This window comes from Carettochelys insculpta, chromosome 6 (assembly GCF_033958435.1).
Source record: "Carettochelys insculpta isolate YL-2023 chromosome 6, ASM3395843v1, whole genome shotgun sequence".
NCBI classification, from domain to species: domain Eukaryota; kingdom Metazoa; phylum Chordata; order Testudines; family Carettochelyidae; genus Carettochelys; species Carettochelys insculpta.
The window spans coordinates 25,319,800-25,335,087 of NC_134142.1; the positions used below are offsets into that span (position 1 = coordinate 25,319,800).

At 49.5% G+C, this 15,288-nt stretch overlaps 1 protein-coding gene across 1 annotated transcript in view; it reads right to left on the reverse strand.

Moving 5' to 3' along the window:
• EML1 (EMAP like 1) overlaps nt 1-14,264 on the reverse strand; it is a 164,598-nt gene extending 150,334 nt beyond the window's left edge. The window contains exon 1 of the mRNA XM_074996532.1: nt 14,117-14,264. Coding sequence (XP_074852633.1) covers nt 14,117-14,147 — 31 coding nt within the window. The 5' untranslated portion in view covers nt 14,148-14,264. The remainder of the gene's footprint in view (nt 1-14,116) is intronic.
• Nucleotides 14,265-15,288: the final 1,024 nt, after the last annotated feature.

Below are 15,288 nucleotides of genomic sequence, written 5' to 3' on the forward strand. Positions count from 1 at the left end.
GCATGTGCTTCTACTGGTGGTGCTCATTCCCATATGCAATGGAGCACATAACACAATTTACCCCACCTGTGGGCAGAAAAAATTAGAGGCAATCACGACAAGGATGCTGCTTTTGTATCTCCAGAGTTCAGAGACTGCTCTAACTTAAAACCAAACTGCTGTGATTTCTAAAGGATTGTCCAGTAGCTAAGAACAGTGAGAGCACTGTACGTTATGGTTAACCCTTGAGGACTGATCCATAAAGTTGCCAGTCAGTGGTCTATTGGCTTTGCCTATGTATCTCTTCCAATTTCAGGCATGCTGGGGAAATATAACACATTTCTGCTGGCCTGATGGGTCCACCACGTAGGGAACTCTGCTGTGCTGGAGGAATTCTCAGGTGGAGACTGCTAGCTACATTCCACCCCGTTACACTACATAGCTAATCTGGCACAAATGTCTGCTCTCTAGGCACTGCATGGATTTTTTTGTTTTTGTTTTATTCTTTGCTCCTTTTTCCAGATCCTCTCTCCTCAGCAGAAGAAAAAGCTAATACAGTTTCAGCTGTACTTTTGAACCTATGTTTGAGTGGGGTTAAACTTTGGCATGATGAGATTGTCCATTCCAAATACATTAAATAATATACCTTGAATGCATATAAATAAAGGCTGTAATTTCCTTTGGGCTTCTAGTAACATGAACAAGCCTTTCATATTTCACTTTTGTGGTTTTAGATTGTCACCAGATCACTTGATAGAATTCTACTTTAATCCTGTACAATTAAGGAACCATTATTCCTTATTAGAGCTGAGAAAATAGTGGAAGACAAGAAAATTCTCCTGATCTTCACTCAGAGTTAATAACTACTTTTTGTGGTTGATTTCCATTAACAGACATACAAACTTTACCATCATAGAGCAGTAGCTCCCAACTTTTCAGCATCACGTCCTGCTTTTGCTTTTTGAGAAACCCTCACCCCCGCCCCCGCTTCTTCTTTACCATCATCCAACGCCCCCCCCGCCCCTTAACAAAAAATTCACACAAAAAAGCCATGCATTGCCAGGGCCAGCTGCCCACCTGCCAGCCCGAGTCACTGGAGCCCCATGATGCTGGTGCCATCCATCCAAGCCCCATGAGCCTCACAAGCTGGTCACCCAAGCCCCCCTGTCCGAGCCCATCCCCTTCCCTGCCCTCCCCCAAAGCCAGGCACCACCAGCTCCCCCACTCTTACCCCATCCTTCTCCCACACCTCTCCCCAACCTCCACTCTCCCTCACTTTGCAGGAGGCAGCTAGCTTCACCAGATGCCTGCTTTTTATAGCAGCTGTGCTGGGTCACCCATGTAACATGGCAGGGGCTGACAGCTGAAAGCAAGGGCCGGCTTTTTCTTTGGGTGGGTCAAATGATGCGGGGGGAGCTAGGTCATTTCATATTCAGTAGCCCAAAAGTCCCCTCGTACAGCCAAAGCATGGCCCCCCCCCCTAAAAAGAGTGTACACAGCAGAGGCGATCAGCTGGCTAGTCATCATAGCCAATTTATTTTAGACATACAAATACTGCTGCCGTTAATCAGGCTTGCAAAGCAGAGGTCAAAATCAATGGCCTAACCTGCCAGCACTGAGCAGGACTCACAGGCTACATCTACACTTCAGAGCTATTTTGGGATACAAAGTGAGTCATTTGCATCACTGGCCCCTCCCTGCAGAAGAGGTGAATTTGTAGAGTTTTTGATGGTGCTCAGAATGGTTCCAATATGTCCCCAGCACTTGCCTAGGGTTTTGGGAGGGAGATTAGGTGGGGGAGGAGTGTGGATTCTGGGATGGAGTTTGAGTGTGGGCCAGGGCAGAGGACTTGGATCCAGGCTCTGGGGGGAGCTTGAGGGCTGAAGGTTCTGGGACAGAGTTTGGGGGCAGTTGCAGGGCTGAGGTAGGAGACCAGGTCCAGGTTGCATCTACTTTGGTGAATGTGGGACACCACCCCCCCACGAGCCAGGAATATGCCTGGAGCCTGGGCACCATGGGCCATCCCTGTCATAGTACAAACTGACTGTGATTTACCTTATTTACACATTTGTGTGTAAACACATGCTGACAGACCCAGGTTGCTGGCACCAGGGATAGAACCTGTGAGCTTAGCATCTGAAGTCCTGCACTCTACCACCTGAGCTAAAGGCCAGCTGGCTCTCAGCCTAGGCTTTAGAACAGAGACTTCACTCACCCCAGATGAGGTCTCAGTGCCTCTGGGTACTACACACACATTGGAGGTTTGCCTTGCTGCAGCTAAACTGATGGTTGGTGGAGTAGGAAGAGAGCCTGAGACACTGTATTAGGGTCCTCGGGTGAGACAGGAACTGCTCACAGAACGTGGTGAGAACAGGGCTGATATTGCAGAAATATGCTTTTCTACGAAGTGCTAGTCACAGAGTACTCGTGCCAAACATCCCAGTGTCAAGTGGTACCAGAACATCCCAATATTAAGAATGGTACAAAAATGATCCTGGAGGATAACAGGAACACACTGAATTCTCCTAAAAGGTGAGGTCAGGATAACAGTACATAATAGTGACAGAGAGATAGCCAAGTTAGTCCGTATCCTATCAAAACAAAACAGCAGTCATGTAGCACTTTAAAGACTAACAAAATAATTTATTAGGTGATGAGCTTTTGTGAAACAGACCCACTTCTTTTTTATTTTGATAGTACATAATCAAAACAACATGTACAAGGTGATGGGTAATAACTAGCCACATCGGGGCAGTGCGTAACTATGTCAGTGGCAACACAAACTTATTTGTATCAGGGTGTAAAGATGTATTGGAGTCTCTCTGACCTAGGGGAGGAATGGAAAGTTCCACCATTCACTGAACTGGTCCATTGTTATGTGCACAAATGTATTAGTGTTCTGGTAAAGGCTGCAGAATACTAGTACAGTACTGTGCTTCCTCAACAGTAAACCTGGCTGGGGGCCTTTGTCCCTTAACAAATTTTGTGGTCATTGGGCAGCTTGCTTCAGGTCTGTTGTGCTTTCTGCACTAGGATGAGGAGGCACAGAGAGGGAACACATCCACACAAGTAAACCTCTATCAACATCTAACTACACTGCATTTAAATTTTATTTTGGTTTAATTTTATACACTTTTATTTTATGTTATCCTAAAGAAGAGCAGTAGTTATGAATGTTAACAGTTAACAAAATTAAAATTGGTACCACAAGCAAATTAACTCTAAAAAAACTTGGTAAAAATTCTGGTACCAACTTTTTTGATAAAACAGAGTGCTCAGAAAAGATTGAGAGCATCTATTTTAACAGTTACACATTAAATTTAGTATACAATATTAGAAATATATGTCCGGTGAAAATGAATGTGTATACATAATTACAAAATATTGCTTGTATTATAAAAATCTTGGTCCCTATTATTTTGTGAACACACTAAGTTAAATTAAAATTCGGGTAACTAAACACAAAAAGAATATAGAACAAAAACAAAAATTTAACTATCTTAAGCTGTTTCAGATTGCATCCCACAAGCACCAAAAAAAACACTACTACAACACCAAAAATATCAGTATACAGTAAAGAATACCCCAAGTATAAAAATAAAAAATAAAAATAAAATATTTTGTAAATAAAAGACTGGTCAAATACACCTCAAGCCACCATCTGTAAACAATTAACAACCAGCTAAAAACCATGGTCAAGTAAGTTAAAGTCGGTTACTATGTAAAAGCAACTGTATTGTTATTGTATTGTTAAATTATTGCTGTACATCACGTACAATGTGCATAACATTGCTAAATGGTTTAATCAACACACAGATAAAAATTAACAAACTAATGGCAACAAACAACATACAAGCAAAAATTATTTAATTTTTTTTTAAAGTATGCAGTAACTAAAAATTGGGTAAACAAATTCCCCAGCAGTACCAATCACGCTTTGGGATCAGTGACACTGCATTCTAAACATATGTTAGTCAAACAATCATGTTTCTTGTCTGGGTGCCAGTACTCAATCCAAACACAGCAACATTTAATAAATTGATTATTATGCACTCAGTAGGTTATCTGAAAACAGCATCCACAAAAACAACTTAATCTATGTCAGGTACCAGTGTATCACACAGCAATGCAACCAATAAGACCAAAAAAAGAAAAAAAAAAAAGAAAAAATGATGCTCCTGTTTCCTGCCCAGAAAAATTTCCCAAAGGGGTAACAGCCAGCAATAAAAATAACATATAACTTAATTGAACAGTACTATATAGTACCTAACTGCAAGACTTTTATATATGAAGGCCTCATTTATAATGTCACTACTCCAAACTTAAATTTTACTTCTCTTTTGCATAGCACTGTGGAACACACTATACTAATGTCTAGTCCAGTGTTTCAAAACACTCAGCCTACTACCAGTAATACTACAGTGGCTGCGTCTACACGTGCACGCTACTTCGAAGTAGCGGCACCAACTTCGAAATAGCGCCCGTCGCGTCTACACGCATCGGGCACTATTTCGAAGTTAACTTCGATGTTAGGCGGCGAGACGTCGAAGTCGCTAACCTCATGAGGAGATAGGAATAGCGCCCTACTTCGATGTTCAACGTCGAAGTAGGGACAGTGTAGACGATCCGCGTCCCGCAACGTCGAAATTGACGGGTCCTCCATGGCGGCCATCAGCTGGGGGGTTGAGAGACGCTCTCTCCAGCCCCTCAGCTCACTGGTGGCCACGTGGAGCGGCCCCTTAAAGGTCCCCTCCCCCGCCCTGACTACAGGAGGCTGAGGCAACGTGCAGGCTCCTGCCTGCACACGCGGCGGCGAGCCTGCACAGCCCTCAGCCCCTGTCAGCAGCCATGGCTGCCCAGCAGCCCCCCCAGCGTCCCCCGGGGACCCCCCCCCCCAAGGGGAGCCAAGGCAGCCAGCAGAGCCAGAGGACCACGCAGTCTGGGAAGCGGCAGCGGGGCCCCTCTTGGACGGAGGCCGAGATGCAGGACCTGCTGGGGCTCTGGAGCGAGGAGGAGGTGCTCCAGGTAATGGGGAGCAAGAGGTGGAACGCAGATGCGTTCGCTCGGCTGTCCGACGGCCTGGCTGCCCGGGGTCACCCTGCCCGCACTCCGGACCATGTCCGGAGTAAGGTGAAGGAGCTGCAGCAGGGTTACGCCCGGGCCCGGGATGTGGCCAGCCGATCTGGGGCCGCCCCCGTCACTTGCCCCTTTTACAGGGAGCTCAGGGACATCCTGGGCTCCCAGCACACCTCCTCCCCTCCGGCCACCCTTTACACCTCGGCTGACGAGCCCCAGCAGGCCTTGCAGATGGACTCCACCCCGGAGGTAAGCCCCGCACCCCGGGGGCCCCCCCCGGAAGCCATCCCCGGGACATCGTGGCAGGAGGAGGAGGAGGAGGAGGAGGGGGGCTCCTCCTCCACCGATTCCAGCCTGCAGATCCTCCTCCTGCCATCCCGGAGCAGCAGCAGGGCCTCCGACCCCCGGGGATCTCCGGACCATGGGAGCAGACCCACAGGTAGGTACCCCTCTCTGGTGGACACCCCGGGGCTTGAGGGGCGGGGGGAACAGCGATGTGTCCAGGGCCCCCCACACGCTCACATGGCCATGGCCCCAAGGACACCAGGGCCATGGCCCTCACAGCACTGCAGCCATCAGCCCCTGCCCCCCGCCACCCTGCATGACAGTGCCATGCCCCATCCCCGGGCCAGGGGGGAGCGGAACCTCGAGGGGCCCCCGGGCGGAGGGGGTCGGACACCCCGCAGCAGCAGCATGCGATGGAGTGGGGGGAGTGCCAAAGGGAGACTCAGGCTCCATATGAGCCACAAGAGCCGAAGAGCTCCCAGGGCCAAAGGAGGATCCTGGCGCTACAGCTGGCAGGTGACACCTCTGCCCTGAACAAACAGGAGGGAGGAGCCGATCTGGCTTGGACTTGGGGGGCGAGGGCGGGGGCCACAGGTAGAGGCTAGGGGAAGGGAGAGCTGGTAGGCAGCCAGCCAGAGGAGAGGGAAAGCTGCATCCCAGAGGGGCCCCCCTTGGGGTCTTCTCCCCACGACGGGTTGGAAGGACTGCCTCTTCCAACAGCTGGTGCTGTCACTCCTGCCAGAAACTGGCCATCTGTGGCCTAAGAAACCTCTCCTGCTCTCAGACCCTGCGGGGTGAAGTGAGCGTCGCTCCCACCAGGGGACGGGGTGCAGGGCAGGGGGACCCCTGAACCCCATCCATCACAGCAGCATCTCCCGGGGACGGGGATGGGGAACCTGCAGCACAGGGCGGGGGGGACAAAGGCCACGGCTCGGGGCCCACACTAACGCCTGTCTCCATTCTTCTTTCCCCCCTCCTCTCCTGTGTCCTGCACCTGCACCTGCACCATCCGAAGGACTGGAAGAGAGCGCCGGCAAGGCATCGGTTGTCCCGGAGAGCCCTCCGGGACCCTCGCTCCAGGGCAGCCCCTCGGCCGAGGAACCACCGGCCCCGCGGAGGGCCAGACGGCAGACCCCACGCCTGCTACCGGCGGCGGCCACAGACCCCCAGCTGCTGGCCATCCTCCGCCAGCAGCTGGAGGTGTCGGAGCAGCACCTCCGGCTGCAGGAGCAGGCGCTGGCCTGGCGCAGAGAGGCATGGGGGGCCTATATGGACACCATCAACCGACTGGTTGATTACCTGGCCCCCCGTGCCGCGCCGGCCGCGCCACCGTCCGCCATGCCCGCTCCTGCAGCCCCACCACCAGCTGCTCCAGCCATCGCCGGGCCGTCCGCCGTCGCCCCACCACCTCCCCGCGAGGGCCACCACGCCGAGGGACCCCTGGAGCCACCCGAGACTCGCCGGCGCCGCTACCTTCCAGTGAAGCCTGCTCCCACCCAGCCGTGCACCAGACTGCAGGCCCGCCGGAGCTCCCAGCCGGGCACGCCCACTGATGGGCTGTAGGGGCGAGGGGCCCGGGACGTGGCCCCTCCCCTTGTTGGACAGACTTTGGGGACTGGGTGGGTGGTGTGGGTGTTGCCCCTGTTTGCCCCGTCCCCCCCCTGTACATAGTTCTCCCCGTTCTCCTCTCTGCTTTTGGTTTTTCTTTGATGGCGCACAGTGCTTTGATTTGTTGTTGTACATAGTTTTATTTGTGCCCATCTTGGTTTTGTTGAATGTTTGTCCCTCCTTTTTGGTTTCTGTTTCACATATATATATTTTTTTATTTAAAAAAAAAAAATTCGTTAAGACAAAAAAAAAATTTACGTTCACCCACAAGTTCGTGCTGTCATTTCTCCTGGACAAGTGAGGGGGGGCGGTGGGGTGCTCCATGGTGTGGGCGTTGGGGCAGCAGTGTGGGGGAGGAAGGGGCGGGCAGTAGGGGGCCTGGGCAGAGTTCACCTCGCGGCCTGTTGCTCAAAGTGGGCCCGCAGGGCCTCCCGGACCCGGGTCCCCTCTGGGTCCACCTGCCGACTGGGGGCAGCAGGTGGCTGCACGTGTGCCCTGCCGGCCTCGGCGGCCCAGCCCTGAAGAAAGCTCTCCCCCTTGCTCTCCACGAGGTTGTGCAGGGCGCAGCAGGCACCCACAATCTGGGGGATGTTGTTGGGGCTGGCATCCAGGAGGGTGAGGAGACATCGCCAGCGTCCCTTGAGGCGGCCGAATGAGCGCTCCACCACCTGGCGCGCACGGTTCAGGCGCTCGTTGAAGCGCTCCTGGCTGGCGGAGAGGTGGCCCGTGTAGGGGCGCATGAGCCACGGCCGGAGGGGGTAGGCCGCATCCGCGAGGATGCAGAAGGGCATGGTGGTGTCCCCCAGAGGGATCTCCCGCTGGGGGATGTAGGTCCCCGCCTCCAGCCGGCGGCACAAGCCCGAGTTGCGGAAAACCCGGGCGTCGTGGGTGTTGCCAGGCCAGCCCACGTAAATGTCCTGGAACCGTCCCTGGCTGTCCACCAAGGCCTGCAGGACGACTGAATGGTAGCCCTTCCGATTGAGGTATCGTCCGCCACTGTGGTCCGGGGCGCGGATGGGGATGTGAGTCCCATCCAGAGCCCCGAAGCAGTTGGGGAAGCCCAGGGTGGCAAAGGCGGCGACAGTGGCCTGTGGGTCCCCCAGCCTCACGAGCCTGTGCAGGAGCATGGAGTTGATGGCACGCACGACCTGCAGAGAAAGCACATGGGACAGCCCCAATGAGGGGTGAGCAGGGTGTGCGTGGCCCTGCCCTGCCCTGGCCCCCCTGCCCTGCCCTGCCCTGGCCCCCCTGCCCTGCCCTGCCCTGCTCTGCCCTGCCCTGGCCCCCCTGCCCTGCCCTGCCCTGCCCTGGCCCCCCTGCCCTGCCCTGCCCTACCCTGCCCTGCTCTGGCCCCCCTGCCCTGGCCTGGCCTCCCTCTGTGGGTTCTCTTACCTCCATGAGGACAGCCCCGACGGTGGCCTTTCCGACACCAAACTGCTGCCCCACGGATTGGTAGCTGTCTGGAGTGGCCAGCTTCCAGACAGCAATGCCGACCTGTTTCTCCACAGGGAGGGCACGCCGCATGGCAGTGTCCCGGTGCCTGAGTGCGGGGGTGAGCCACTGGCAGAGCTCCAGGAATGTCTGGCGGGTCATCCTGAAGTTCCGGAGCCAGTGGTCGTCGTCCCACTCCCCAAGCACCAGCCGCTCCCACCAGTCGGTGCTGGTGGGGTAGCTCCACAGCCGCTGGCGTGTGAGGCGGGGGGTGGAGCGGGGTGCTGCAGGGGTAGGGGCTGAGCCCTGCTGCCCTGGGGGCATCTCCTCCCCTGGGGCAAGAAGGTGCTCAGCTGCCCCCAACATGACATGAGCCAGGGCAAGCCCTGCTCCTGCCGGGAGGGCTGGGTGGACCTCTAGCTGCTGCTGCTGCTGCTGCTGGGGGTCCATGACTGCGGCGCTCGGGGTCTGTGTGCCTATATGGCTCCTCAGACCGCGTGCTGTGCAGGCTGAGTGTATGTGGGAAGGGCCCTTTAAGGGAGCGGCTAGCTGTTGCCCCGGAAGCGCTAGTCTGCCCTGTGACCCTGTCTGCAGCTGTGCCTGGCATCCCTATTTCGATGTGTGCTACTTTGACGTGTAGATGTTCCCTCGCTGCGCCTATTTCGATGTTGGGCTGAGCAACGTCGAAGTTGAACATCGACGTTGCCGGCCCTGGAGGACGTGTAGACGTTATTCATCGAAATAGCCTATTTCGATGTTGGGTGCACGTGTAGACGTAGCCAGTAAGTCCTCGATTTAACGGACTGACGGGGAGAGGTGTCCATTCAACCCGCAAGCCCATTAAATCCAAGGGTTTATTTTCACTGTAGCGTCCACCCATCCCCTCCAGGCTCCCCCAGCCCCAGCCCTCCCTTCGAAAAAAAGGAAAAAAGCCAGTCATTCACCAGAGCCACCACCACTGGAGCCAGAGCTTCCACTGCTTGGAGCCCCACCGTAGCTGGAGATGCTGATGCCACTGGGAGTGCTGCCGTACCTTGGAAACCCTATTGCCACTGGAGGTGCATTGCCATGGCTGGAGACGCCACCATGGCTGGAGGTGCCCAGCCACCGCTGCAGGCACCCCTCCGCGGCTTGTAGTACTGCCATGGCTGGAGGTGCTCTGCCACTGTGGCAGCTGAAGACTCCATCATGGCCTCAAGGAGCCACCACTGCCACTGGAGCTGCCATGTGCACCTCCCACTGGGGTGGGGTGTGTATGTGAGTGCCAATGTACCCCACCCCTGGTTGGAGGAGTGCACGGTGGCTTTAGATGTGGTGGCGTCCAGGCCATGGTGGAAGTTTCAGCTGCAGCAGACCATGGTGGCTGGAAGCAAGGACCCTTCTAGCAGTGGCTCTGGCAACTCTGGTAAGTCACCTTACCTGTTTTTTGCAGGGGGTGGTGTTAAAGGGTGGGATCTAGGATTTTACGGGACCAAGTGGCCTTTGGGAACAACAGGAGGCTGGTGGATGTCCATTGTTTCTGAAGTCCACTAAATCAGGGTCCATAAAATTGAGGGTTTACTGTAACAGGTTGTAACTGTAATTGCCCTAATAGAAATACAAGTTTAACCTCTCTTGTCCAGCACTGTCAGGACCTGGCTGATGCCAACTGAGAGAATTTGCTAGCCCACGGGAGGTCAATATTGTCTACCGCATTACCAACACTTCCACTGCTTATTGGGCTCTTAGAAGACATTTAGGGGTAAATTACAGCTAAATAACACCACAGAGCACTGGTGTGGTAGATGGAAACAAAATTTATGGGGCCACAGGAAACCTGGCAACGCCCATGATAAGCAGCTGTCCGGCTAACTAAAATCAGACAGATTACAGATGTTGCCAGATGAGAGAGTTCCCGATCAGACGGGTTCAACTTGTATGTTGCTAACTATACCACCCAGACTGAAAACTATTAAATATAAAATGCTGTCACATATACACATACATTCTTTGCAGACCTAGTCATATGTAACATACAAATATACATAACCATATCCACAGATAATATCAGGAAGTGCCTCCCCCCGCCAATGCTCAGTCATAAAACAGTCCTCTAACATTTCCAGGCCCAGCATAAAAAACTGAAAACAATTAAAAATAAAATCTATCCATTAGTCATACAAAGATGTGCAAATTAAAAACAAGCAGTTAACCATTAAGATCCCCTACTTCATAGGATTTTTCCCTTCCTCTGTAGAAGCAACAAATGTAAGAGTTTGGGAAGAATTCGGATGTGACAACTATGCCAGACTTACTGGGCCCCCTGACACCTGTGGCAGAGCTTGAGAAATCAATTCTCTTTCTTCCATATTTGAGCATCATTTTACTAAATAAAAGATAAAGGATGTATAAGTGAGATTCCCTGAGGTGCCCACTGTTGGCAATAAAAATCTATAGCCCAGCACAGCTACATTCTTCAGGACTATAGCAAAAGAATGGCACTATTCACAACTATTTCACATTGTTACTCTCTCACGATACTGTTTCTGAGGGGAAAATAAGTAAACAGACATTTTAAGGGCTTTTGCTTGACTTCACAGGTTATCTGAAGTCTGAGAGTTTGTGGTAAGAGACAGAACCATTATGACTCACTCATTTCTAATCAAAATGCTGGGAGCATGAAAGGCTGTTCAGTTGTCTAGAGACTGAACTGTGTCTTCTTACAAGAGAAAAAAATAATACACACTGGGGGAAGTACTTAAATAATTGATGTGATTTGCTTTTATCTGCATGTAGCAAAGACAGTAAATCTATGTACCGAGCACTAATGGATAGCATCAGTATGTCAATAAATGCTAATAAGAAAGAAACTGAAGGCAGTGCACTTGTCCTGAATTGACTGATCCTTCTTTCCTCTATCTACTGGTGTCACAATTGTCCTGGAAAATTAATAGTATCATTTTAAAATTCTGTTCACTAATTGATCACTTTGATCTCAGACCTTTAAAGTGCACAAGCACATTCTGGCTGGGATTCAGTCCAGTGTGACAGTGACTTACTTAAAACATTTCAGTGACTGACAGTTTTTGTGTCTCATCTGCTATATTGAAAAGACAAAATAAAACTTCCTTCTATGTGCTGTTGTCATCTGCACATTTAAGTTTGTATTCTGAACTAGTGAAAGACTGCAGTCATAGAGAAACCTAACATAAGGCACAACCCTCTGTGTTAACGAAATAAAAACCCAATGTTTTCACCCTGAAAAGCTGCCTACTTATTTCTAATTCAGAAATATGAGTTTTACTATTAAAGCCGATTGTTAAAAAGTTACATTGGCCAGTTAATATCCTGCTACTTAAAATCAAAAGGGAATATTCAACCATCTTCTTTATAATGTTTATCTGATCGGAACAATCATGCAGCTGTTTCCACTACATTCTTGTGTAGGCTGAAAGTAGTGTAGAAATCTTGGCATTCATTTACTGTAACTATAAACTTAAATTTGTAGGATTGTTTATGAGATGTACACATTCCAAAAGGTTGTTACAATTATTTTTATAAGACTCATGTTGTAATGTGGCTAGACAATACAGACCTATTTATAGTAGAGTAAAATCACAGATACATACACACATGCATTCTGCTGTAAAAAGGTCAAAAGTGTGTAGCCACCTTTCAGTGTTAATCAAATATATTTCTGCAACAACCTTTTTGCAAGTCCACCGTCTAGTCCCATTTAACACAAGTCATAAAAATACAAGACAAAATGCTGGCTTCAATTACATGATAAAATTCTCATTGCTATCAGTAGGGTGGTATCTGAATCATATTACAATAGAGACTTGTCTGTTGATGAGTTAAATCCTTAGTTACAGAGATTTTAATGATAAAGTTTTAATCTTCCAAATGGTGGTTTGAAAGATGTTACCATCAAGGGGATTATTTGGTCATCCCCAAATTCATTAAACATGAGACAGACTGTCAGGAACTGAAATATCAAAGATAGTTTAATAGCTATGGTGCAGTAGTGATACTTATGGTTCTTGTGTTGTGGGTGTGTGCAAATCCAGGAAACCACATGTGGTTGCCACAGGTCTGGCTACCACTCAGCTATTGCTGCCTTATGTCAAGAGAGTGAAAAAAGCATGTGTCAACCTTGATGTCTGGTGCGGTAGGTAGTGAAGGGACTGAAGACAATGCCCAGATGACTGGAAAAAAAGAGGGGAGAATATGAGAACGATGGTGAGGAAACTAAACCTCCTGCTCTGAACAACTTGCAAATGAGGGAAAAGTCTCAGAGCTGCATCCAAACCCAGACTTTACAGCTTGGCCCATCTCTGTTCCTTCCTTCATCCAGTAGCCCCCATCCTCCCTCCCTTCAAAGACAACAAACCAGAACCCACAAAGCTATACACCTGTCAACAACTTTCTTCAAAGGAAACTTCCTGGGCCTTTGCAATTGCAAAGATAATTCAGATGTAGACAACTTTCACACCCATCATGCCTTGCATGCTGAAGATCAGTTTCATCATTAGTATCAGATGCCAGCTAAATATTGTCAGTGCCTTCCTGAAATATCCCTGTTCAACTCAGAGTCCTTAACAAGCACACATAGCTCAGGCCGTTAAAGTCAAAGCTAACTTTGCTGAAGATGGGAAGCTATTCTGGTACAGGATCAGCCCATTGATAAGGTAAGCAAGAAATGTTCATCTTCACAGACTTCTGCTCTGTCTTCGTACAATGATAGTGACCTTCTGGCATAGGACATTGTCCACAGCAGAGCTTGACTTAATTATCTGAATTACAATATCATTCATATTTTACCCCTTTTTAAAATATTCCCTTCTCTCTGAAACAGAAGCAAAGAGAATAAAAGAAAGAAAAATGGTGCACCTGCCTACCTGGCATCACCCTTTTAAATCAAGAACCTGGGCTCTGACTCTCTGCCATCTCAAGCCAGTCGAAGTAAATTATTGTGCTATAAACAAGAGAAGACAAATGCTTGCCATAACAAAATACAAGAAATGTTTTAAAATGGAATGCCTTTCTTTAACAAAACCCTTGGCACAGAATCGCTCCAATGTCCCTACAAGAGCTTCCTTTCATGCAGATGATCTAGTGAACGTTTACACTATGTGCAGAAGGGCAGGAAAAAAAACCAAAGAAATGTCTTCATACCACAAGCCTCAGCCTCTTGTGCTGCAAAGTTTGACATAGCCAGCCATGTGTGACTCCTTTTTCAGCTACAGGCAGAATACACAAACCACTAGTTCTGAAAATAAAGTGCACAAAGTGTGTATTTTCGCTCAGTAAAGGACCCATCTTTATTACACTCAGCTGCCTTTTCTGCAGCCCTTCACCATTTGAAAAGGTTAATCGATGTGTTAACATTGTGCATGTACAGGGCAGTTGTTTCAGGAACCGTTCCCAGAAATTCTTGCTTAGAAGCTCCAAAGAACAAACTGTGGTACTGTCATTTTGACAGAATCAGACTGCTTCCTGATTAGCTAAAGTCAGCTTCTCGTTTATTTTTCACGTTTATTAAGAAAATGTAACTTCATAGGCTAGCCACCCGATATCAGCTACCCGAGAATATTTTGTAACTAAGAGCTTGTAGAACTCTGCTGATGCATGGGGTTTCTTTCCCTGCAAGGGCTCGGACTCCCTTCAAAACCTAGCGGGTTTGTGTGTGACTTTGCAATCTGAGAATGTGAACTAGTCGGCAGGACACTGTGGTAAATATAAATCTGGCACTTACCCACAACCAGTCCCTCGCAGTCTGACATCATGTGAAAAGTTCTCTTCAATGGTGCGTAGGAAAACCACAGGAAAATACAAACTCAGTTTCTCCTGTTAGTGTAGGCAGAGGAAAAAATATCTAACCATGTGCAGCTGCCCTTCTCGTATAGTGCACATCTACCCACACAGGGAGTTGTAGCAACAATCCCGTCTTTGCCTTCTCATTATGGGATGTAAAGATAAGAATGTGCTTTTGTGCCAAAAGAGCATGCTATTGGTGGATAAATTTGTTGTCATCCCTCCCCTTCACAGAGTTTTCTCTTTAATGTCAGAGAGGCAAATTGCACTGCTGGAAAGGCCATAGAATATTTATGAAAGTGCTTTTAAGAGCTAAGCTGAAAAACTGTATTGAACAAACTGGCTAAATGCTATGTGGTGAAGTTTGTGGTGGGAGCTGAATACTAGGACAGTAGTTTTCAACCTTTTTCAGGGGCAGACCCCTACAAATTTTCAAATGGCAGTGCGGACCCCGTTGGAAACCTTAGACAGAGTCTGCAAATTTCCACAGTCAAAGGACCACAGATTGAAGACCACTGTCCTAGGGCATTCCTAAGTTCTCTGCTGAGTTCATATCATTCTTGAGATACATTGTGTAGCTACTGCCTTGGTATATTTCTATATCTATGGACTAGCTATGGCCTGAACAAAGAGGAAAAACTCCTCAGGTCTGAACAGTCCTGTGCTTCGACTCCACAGAAGACCTGCCTCTTGTGGTGGCACTCTAAACTTGCAGAGCAGATGCTATTTGTGCTCCATCTCCTTTGTCCTTCTGTGGAGTTCCTGGTTTAGGGAAGATGCCTGGGGAAGGTGAGGCAGAAAGCCACCTATATGCTCCCCAGATGCATGCTAAACGTACTGCAGAGACACCTGAGGGGCTCATCCTCTATGGTTGAATGCATAATGTTATAATGATGCAGGAGCCCTTAATTTCCTCAGGTAAGATGCACACTGACACCACCAGATTCCCCAGTGCTATGCACCTCAGGAAGTGCACACGACAGGCCTATCTTCAATTATTGTCCAGGATCATCTCCTGCTGAAAACACTCTATAGAGGGAGCACTAAGGGAGGAAGTCCAGGCACTGAGTTCTGCCCTTGTTACCTCATTGGAATGGATAGAAAAGGAACTTG